At 39.4% G+C, this 9930-nt stretch overlaps 1 protein-coding gene across 1 annotated transcript; it reads right to left on the reverse strand.

Annotated features, from left to right (window-relative positions):
• Positions 6284 to 8106, reverse strand: LOC109850856 (tetratricopeptide repeat protein 12). The gene has a single exon (XM_020420933.1). It carries the CDS (start codon positions 8005 to 8007, stop codon positions 6448 to 6450), a length of 1560 nt encoding a protein of 519 aa, XP_020276522.1. The 5' UTR covers positions 8008 to 8106; the 3' UTR covers positions 6284 to 6447.

Raw genomic sequence — 9930 nt, forward strand, 5'->3', positions numbered from 1 at the left:
GGAGATCTCCACTATCACAACCGGGTTTTCTACGTTTACCCGAACAATGTTTACACCTCACAATACGGTTTTCTAGTTTACCGAAAACTCTACAACTCACACACTCTTGTAATCCCACTCTACACCCTCTCAAGTATTGAACTAGACGTATCTCCCTCAAGTGTCTCCGCTCCTCACCTCGAGGAGATCTCCACTATCACAACCGGGTTTTCTACGTTTACCCGAACAATGTTTACACCTCACAATACGGTTTTCTAGTTTACCGAAAACTCTACAACTCACACACTCTTGTAATCCCACTCTACACCCTCTCAAGTATTGAACTAGACGTATCTCCCTCAAGTGCTCGGATACAACCTCTCCCTAGGTTCGTCAACCGACGCCATTCCTCTTGGGACGATCCCCGACTCTCGCCACACACTTCTCTCGGTGTACAAGTGTATTACAAAGTGATCTCACAAGATAGGCTCAATACAAAGTGTTTATTCTCTACAATGGATGAGAACGAATTATAAGCTCACTCTCTAAGTTACACAAATTCACAACTCAATTATACTATGAATATAAATACAATAAGCTCAATGGTTGTGTGTGTGTGTAAGCAAAGAGAAACAAATCAAAACTAAACTCAATATAATTCTAGCATATAGAAATTATGAATAAAACAGTAAATAGCTAGAAATAGAGTTTAGGAAATCTTCTCTGAAAAACAAGATGGAGAGGAGGATTAAAATGAAGCTCAAACAATGTAGATGATCTTCTCCACTTGTAAAACAATCTTCATAAACCAAACAAACTTTAAACCCAACTAAAACCCTTGTTAAAACTCTTTTTAAACTTCTTTAAAACTTTCCATTGAGTTTCTGAGATAGAAGGGGTTTGGGGGTTTATATAGGAAGAGAAAACAACAACAAAACCCCAAAGAAAAAGACCAAAAAGCCAACAGAATCGAAAATTAGATTCTGTACAAAATAGCCGTTGGAGTGAACGGCGGTCGACCGTGAAAATCTCGCGGTCGACCGTGAGCCACTTTCGAAGCTGAGAATTTTCCAGAGACTTTGGCGGTCGACCGTGGGAAAATTCGAGCTGACGATCGACCGTGGCGGTCGATCGCGAAAGTTTCTGTTTGACTCTGCAGGTAAAAACTTAGGTGCGGTCGACCGTGGCGGTCAACCGCAAAATGATACATGAACAGAACAGTTTGAAAGTTGATTTTTTGATTTTAAAACCCTGTTTAAAAATATCAAATAAATTCAGAAAAATATAAAACTTTAGGAAATGATTGTAGACATAATAATACACATGCTATAAAAATTGGTTTTCAAAAAGGACTTTCCAAATGTAAAATATCATTATTTTGCAAGGAGGTCCAAAACATAGAAATGTAAACATATGAATTTTGACATTTTGCCTAAACCATATTTTGAAACTTTACAAAATGATTTTATAAACTTAAAGAAAGATGTAAACTATTGTTATGAAGTATATAAACAATGAATGTAGTATTTTATCAAAATACACATATAATGCACTAAAACATGATTTCATTAAACTAAATAAAATTGATATTGATGAAATCATATATATGCATATAAGAATGAAACAAAAATATGTTTTCTAATTATATTAAATTGTTTCATATTAAAACTTGAAAACTATCAAACCAAAACATATATGTATATATATAACTATATATACAAAACCAAAATGTGTATGTGTGTATATGATTGAGCTTAAAGTACTAACACACATAATATAAACTCCTAAACTAAATTACCCAAGCTTGATGAAGGTCTTCAATGAGCTCAACTTGGTACACTTGCGGATGAAGCTTGAACTTGGATCTTCAACTTGAATTTGCATAGCTTCAACCACTATTCCACCAACCTCCATTTGATATGATCGTTATGGCGCAATTCATCCATCCTCTAACTTGTTGTTTGCCTAGAATAAATACGAAAAACATAAATACTAGATAAACAACATTAGTCATAAATTGTTTGTTAAACATCATCAAAATAAGAAGGCCAACACAATTCACGAAAACGGACTCAATCCACAACAAATCGAGAATCCGAACAAGAATCCAAACAATTTCACCCCCATCAAAACTAACTAATCCAAAATGGTTGCATCGAAAAGACTACCTACGTATCCTCTTGTCCAAAGAATCAAGCCTCACATAGTTCACCCAAATGGCCGCCAACAACCTCAACAATCACGAATATGCAACAAAAGAATCAAGCCTCACATAGTTCACCCAAATGGCCGCCAACAACCTCAACAATCACGAATATGCAACAAGTTTCGACAATGATCAAACTTGTTGCTCGGAACCACCTTTGTGAGCATATCCGCTTGATTATCCTTTGTGTGGACTTTCACAATCTCCACATCACCATCTTCAAGAACATCTCGAACGAAGTGATAACGAACGTTAATATGCTTCATCCTGACTGTTTGGTGGAAAATTTGTAATAAGAAAAATAATGAAAGAATCGTATTTGATTTATTCTCTCTAACTGCTTAGAAAAAGAATGATTACAACCCTCTCAATCTCGATTACAATTGGATTTCCTGATTACAAAAGAGAGGAGAATGATCTGGATTCTTCCCTTTGTTTAATTATGGGTTCTTCACAGTGGCGATGGAGTACCTCCCTCGAATGCTCGCGTCGACTTTGCTCTCCGTTGACGATCCGAACGTCTTGATTCATCGGAACATGGTCTTCTCCTCACGATTTGACGTTATGGAGAACTTGCGTGGCAAGTTTTTGAACTCTGAATGAGTTTGAAACTCTATAAAAGAGTTGATTTAACCGAAATCGGTTAATAAGCCAAGGATGAAGAAAGTTGTACCCCACTAATATTAGGACTTTCAATCCATGTGGTTGTGGTCTAGATAATGCATCTTGGAGAATTCTAAAATCATTTGCAGACCCCTCCCAACCTGCTAAGACATATGTGAACAATTTGTCTGGGGTGCAAGCTGCAAGCACGTTCTGTGTAACACCTTTGCGGCCTCGAAATCGTGCAACAAGATTAATCGGAAGCATTGCATCAACATGAGTCCCATCTATCATACCAATGCAATCCTATAATACGTGTATCACATTACTAAGTTATCATTTATTTTTATTGCTTATACATGTAACTGTGGTTAAAATGTAGATATACCTTGAAATAAGGATAGTATAGCTGGTTGTTAACGATCTCTTGGGGAGTATCATTGATGGCTTGTCTCATGTAGCGTCCACGCAAACAGATAATTGCTTGTAAAACCTTGTTGAAATATCTACTGACTGTCTCCCCTGATCTTATGAAATGAGATCTCACAATGCGATTTTTAGATTTATGACCCAAAATATTTAGTGTCATGATAAGTTGTTCTTCCACTGATATATTCCTTGAGTCTTTTAGAAGCATATTGTTCCTCATTATACTTACTAGCTTAACAAAAGCACCACTCCGCATTCTAATATAATTCACACAACTATCACTAAAACCATTATAAATACGCTCTATATGTTCAATTCTAGACCTCTCTTGTCTTTTTTTTTCCTCACTTGGACCACGACGTATAGATTTACGTCTAGCTTGCATTCTCCTTATGAATGTAATTATTATAACAAGAACATATAGTGCTGCACCTTGAACCACATTAACAACACTTTGTTCATCGGTACAATCCCCATCACCATCCATCTACGATGCAAAAATCAAATTGAAATAATTAATATACCTACCAAGCATTCATATGCAATGTCAATAATCAAAACTTAAACTGAAGGAACAACCAGCAACAAACCCTGACACAACAACAACAACGACACAACCAACTCTGGACACACAACAAAGACACAACAACCTGGACACAACCACACAAACCAGCAAACTGAAGACAACCAGCATCAAAACTGGACACAAACCAACAGCAACTGAAGGAACAACCAGCAACAACCTGGACACATACCGCTAGACAACAACCAACCGAGCACACACACAACTCTAGGACACAACAAAAACCATGACACACAAACTGGACACAACGCGAACACCAAGCAACTGAAGGAAGCAACCAGCCAACAAAACTGGAGACAACAACAACCACAACACAACAACAACCAGACAACAAACAAACGCTGTGACACAACAACAGAATTGAAGGAACAACCAGCAGCAACAACCCTGGACAAAATTTTTTAAAATTCTTTTGAGTTTGAGAATCATTCCCCTTACCTTAGGTCTGAAATCAGTTTCCAGGAAGATCAAAGTCGGCAAAACCCCCAAATTTTCCCCATAAGGCGCTGATAAAAATCGCAGCAAGCCACGAAATGCCAGCGAAAAAACCCCCGCAAGCCAGCGAAGATAACCCCGCAAGCGCCACGAAATCGCAAAAAACCCGCCCGGCAAGCGCGACGAAGATAACCCCCCGCAAGCCAGGAAGCGAACGCCAAGGCGCGAAGAGTGAAAAAGGAGGGAAAGAAAGGAGGTAACCGCTAGCCCTCACCTGGATTCCGGCCCATTTAGCCCGACGATGCTGACAATCGTACAGATCGGGGCGATTTCCTCTCGTTTTTGAAGGAAATGGGGCGAAGAAAAAATGCCGATGTGGAGGGGATTTCCGCAGCTGGAGGGACGAGGGGGAGAAGCGAACCAAAGACGAGAAACGAAAACCCTAGAAAGGGTTTTGTCGATGTGGAGCGGGTGTCAGGAGGAGAAAAGTGTTTCTTCGGTTCAAAACAGCGAACCAAACACGCCCTTAGAAAACATATGGGATTATTAGCCTTGTGTTTTTTTACATAACAAACTCTACATAACAAGTCTAAACATGTACGAAGCATATATGCTTCAACTTACTCCTGTTAAGATACAATATTTCTCGTGTAAAAAAAAAAATTTCAAATTCACCTCATATACATATCAAAAGAGTATAATTTCTATATATCTTTTAAGAAATGAACATAACTTAATATATATCTCTTCTTCTCAGTGTGTCCCAAAGCGCTGCCTCTTCGCCCGCCACACTTCCCACCACATCTCAACCTCTACGCCCTCTTATCGGGTTTGACAAATGGTTAATGAAGAGGGATTAATGAGAATGATTAAGATACTTAACCCATTCGATAATCTGAAGGACTAAATTATTAACCTGTTATATAATTAAGTTTTATTTTAACCCTTATGATCAATTTTAGTGTTTGGGAATTATAAGGATTTTGACTATTTTCTTTATAATTAGAGGGGTTAGCTCTTAATCCTTCTAAATAGGAGTATTAGTAAACCCCTCATTTTGAGGGGTTAACTCATTTTAATCCATCTAGAGAGGTTATCTTAACCTTTCTATATATTTTGTGTTTGGCAAATTATAGTGGGTTAACTCACTTTACCCATTATATAGACTTTTAATGTTTGGCGGGTTAAGAAGGGGGTTAAGTCTCATTAATCTCTCACTTAACCCTTTGCCAAACAGCACCTAAAGGGAGAGGGTATTTCTATAATTTCCCAGCAACAGTAACCGCAACCTAACTATAGTTACAAGATTCGATCGGATTATGTGATAGAAGGACTAGCATCAACAATGCTAAGAGATTTGAGGGACTAATATCAAATTTCAATGATGTGGAGGACTAATATAAAAATATACAAGATTTAAGGGACTAATGTAAAAAAAACCCAATAAATTTTCATCCTCATTTTCGTATCAATACATTTTCATGCAAAATCTAACCGAAAATTGTTAAATTTTGGTGATAATGCTTCATTGAGCTGTTTGGATAGGTTTTTTTGGGTGGTAAAAGAGAAGAAAGCTGCCAAAAATGTCAGCTTTTTGGCAGCTTTCCCCAAAATCACCTTTTTAAGGGGTGATTTTGGGGGGAAAGCTGTCAAAAAGCTGACATTTTTGGCAGCTTTCCTCACTTTTACCACAAAAAAAAAGGAACCAAACAGCCCCTAACGGATCCATCCTTGACTATTACTATTACTTAAGAAAAGCCACATTTTTGGTTCCACCCCTACTTATGTTAATATTTTAAAAGAATTCAACACACGTCTGTAGGCATTATATTTAGAAGAATAAAGAAAGATTTAGAAATACATTAACTACCATCCATAACTTGGTAACTCTCCTTAATTCTTACATTTAATAGTAAGATACGTTATATCATTTTTAGCAATAATTTTCTAAAATTTATTCATATTAGCATTTGATTATTGAGGTATTAAAAATATTTTTTTCCGCATAAACTTATTATGTAAAGCAAGCATCATGTGCACCCGAGAACTAGTATTAATAAAACAAATGATCACAACGTTACGTTTATCTGAAAGAAATCCAATAGCATCCAGAACATAACATCCTACACCTAAAAAAGATCAAATGTGTGGTTAAGAGTCTTAACCTCTGCTCGAATTTGAAATATGAACTAAGAAAGAAAAAAACTACTAATTAAACCTCTGCTCGCCAATTCAACCACTCAAAAAGAGCTCTCATCCCCTGTTTCTTCACAACTCTACCATAAACCCCTCTCCCCATCTTCATCAACCTCTCAATCTCCACCCATTTATTCCCGCCACCTCCTCCATTTCTTTTCGATCCTCCGACCGCCGCCCTCAACACTCTCTCGTCCCCTCCGACCGCCTCCGCCACCCCCTCCGCCACCACCACAATCGCTGGAATCCTCCTCCCCAACCTCATCGACTTCTCCGACTCATACACATTCATGTAATCCCCCCAATATGAAGCCCTCAAGTACCCTCTCTCCTTCTTCCTCATCATTTTCTTCTTCATTTCTTCTTCCAATCTCATCACAGTGTCCTCAGATTCGTACCCATTTCCTAAAATCTCTGTCTCTACCTTCTCCTCAAACCTACACCTTTCACACTTACATTGAAACCCCCATTTTTTCGATAACTCTCTTCGCTTGTTCACTGGTTGTAGGATGTCGAAATAGCCCATTGTGATCTCCTCCCCTGTTTTTATATCTCTCGATGCATGTAACACTAAATAATCACCAATATGCAATCTTCTCACATTTGGATTGCAAGAATGATTCACAAATGATGGCAACACCCAGAGGCCAACACTGCAAGAGCCATTAGTCTTTTTGCCGAAAACTTTGGATGACTCTGCTTCTTCATTGAGGCAATTTACATCCAAAATCTTTAGAATTCTATCAACATCAGGCTCTTTGTTCTCCAAAACGAACCTGTCATCTTCAGCTTCTGGCTTGAATAGTCCCATATCGGGGATTCTGAAAGCTTCTTCATCACTTTCATCTCCTGTCGATAACAAGTAGAGCAAGTATAAAGTTCTGCTGCATTTCTCAGTAACGTTGAGGATCCGATCCACGAAGTCCTTCCACATCACCATTCGGGCATTATTTCCCGACCCGTTATCAGATTCGGGCAAGATACCTCTCCCAAGAACCACAGCTTTTGTTATGGTCAACACTGTACCTGCTTCAATCCCTTTAGTAGCAAAAAGCCCTCTTCTTCCATTATCTGATCTTTTGATCTCAACTGGCCCTATAAACTCTGCAAGCTCTGGACTTTTCCCATCAAACCCATTAACCAACCAATCCGAGACATTGATTTGCCCAGTTCTCGACTGCCCATCGAGCTTCTTACAGCGGTCTAAAAGCCCAACAACCTCTTCAGATTTGTTCACCGACAAAGCCCTTTGAAAGCAATCGCAAGCTTGAGAGTAGCGATTGAGGTCGAGTAAAATCTTGCCTTTGCAAATGAGGGATTTTAGATGAGACGGGTCGATTTCGAGAGCTTGGTTGCAGTCCTCGAGGGCTGAAGAGAGATTTTTGAGCTTGTAATGGGCCTCGGCACGATTGGAGAAAGCTAAGGGTAGGGGTTTGTAGAGATTTGGGGGGTTTTGAGTGCAGAGAGAGATGAAGTGAGTGTAGAGGTTGATGTATTGAGGCCAGTCTTCTTTGAACAAGAGCTCGGTTGCTTTGGATCGAAGATGATGGAGCTGTTCTTCGAGTTGAGACGTCATTGTTGAGCTCTGAGATTTTGGATTATTTGATTTTGGTTGTTAGTTGTTGGAGCTTGATTGTTGCTTTCGTTTTGGGGTTTTGTTGGGTTTGTTGGAGAGAATGGGGCTTTTTTGAATTTGAATTTTGTAACGGTCGGATCTATTATAGCACGTACTAACGAGTCGTGTTTTTTGGGCGTGTTTCGATTTTGAGCATTTAAAATTGTAGTATTTAGTTAGTTTATAGGGAAAAATGTGTTGGAGCCCCAAAAACAGAAAATTCATGTGCTGCAGTCCCTCCTAGTTTTCCCAATGTGGTTCAGCCTCTTGAAGTGTGACAGTTTGTGCTGCAATCACTTTTTAGCAATTATTACATGCCAGCTAAACTAAAATCCCCAAAATATCCTTATTCCCTACCTCAATCCCTCAGACCCAACACTCATATCCTCTCTCTCTCATCTCCTCTCTCTCTCTCTCTCTCTCTCTCTCTCTCTCTCTCTCTCTCTCCCTCTCTCTCTCCTCTCCTCTCTCTCTCTCTCTCTCTCTCTCTCTCTCTCTCTCTCTCTCTCTTTCTCCTCTCTCTCTCTAAAAGCAAGGGCTTTCTCAAGCTCGTCGCCCTGGCCCTTGCCCTCCTCGACGTCGCCGCTTCCGCCTAGGCCCCCAAGGCTCCCCTCGAGTTCGCTGTCGCCTCCCCTCCTCTCCTCCACCCAACCTCGTCGCCATAGCTCGCCGTCGCTCCCCGCCTCGCCCTCGACTACGCCGGAGTTCACCTTCCTCTTCCTCTTCCTCTTTCTTCTTCGTCTTTCGTCACCTTCCTCTAAATATATCAAGCAGCACTTCCTTCAAGTGCATTAGTTCTTCCACACTTTCAAAACCTTCACCTATGAAAGCAAATAATGGTTTTGTTCCAGCTTTTGGTGCTAGTTTCTTGTCATAGGTGAAAGATTCTAATGGCTTGAAGTTTTCAACTCCAACCTCAACAAGATCATAAACATGATGATCATACATACGTCCAAGGACTAGGTTGTGGAGCCGCTTCTTAGAATGGGAACCAAACTGAGTAAACCAAATCAAATTTACTACTTAAACAAAATGGAATATGGAAGAGACATTTTTGCATGACCAGCAGTTTTTCCCACTCTCACAGATAAATAACATGATATGTAACCTAACGAATGGTAATAACTACACGTGCATGTGATCATAGACGAATTAAGCATTGTAGCAATGTAAAAGAAGCAAATGATAACTCAAGCAGAAAGATAAAAGAAAAACAGAGGAAAAACAACTTCAAGGTGTGATAAAGTTGTTTCCTCGCCCAACCGCCACGTCATCCACGCGATCCTCGACGCCTTTGAAGAAGAGGAGACCTCCTCGATATGTTCAAAGAAGAAGGGGGAAAGAGCAAGAGGAAGGCGACGAAGACGAAGAAGAAAGAGGAAGAGGAGGAGGCCGCTACGGTTGCTCAAGAGATTGATTCTTGCTTCTACGTTAGTTCTAGCTTCTATTACCCTAGTTCTAGCTTGTATACAGTCAGTTCTAGCCCACACCTTACTATTTCTAAACACAGACTTCGTATTTTACCTTCACACTTGTTAATTCTTGCTTTTACGTTAGTTCTAGCTTCTATTATCCTAGTTCTAGCTTGTATACAGTCAGTTCTAGCCCACACCTTACTATTTCTAAACACAGACTTCGTATTTTACCTTCACACTTGTTAATTCTTGCTTTTACGTTAGTTCTAGCTTCTATTATCCTAGTTCTAGCTTGTATACAGTCAGTTCTAGCCCACACCTTGCTAGTTCTAAACCCAACCTTCGTATTTTACCTTCACACTTGTTAATTCTTACTTCTACGTTAGTTCTAGCTTGTATACAACCAGTTCTAGCCCACACCTTGCTAGTTCTAAACCCAACAATGGTTTTTTACATGCACACTTGTTAA

This window comes from Asparagus officinalis, chromosome 7 (assembly GCF_001876935.1).
Source record: "Asparagus officinalis chromosome 7, Aspof.V1, whole genome shotgun sequence".
In the NCBI taxonomy this organism is placed as follows: domain Eukaryota; kingdom Viridiplantae; phylum Streptophyta; class Magnoliopsida; order Asparagales; family Asparagaceae; genus Asparagus; species Asparagus officinalis.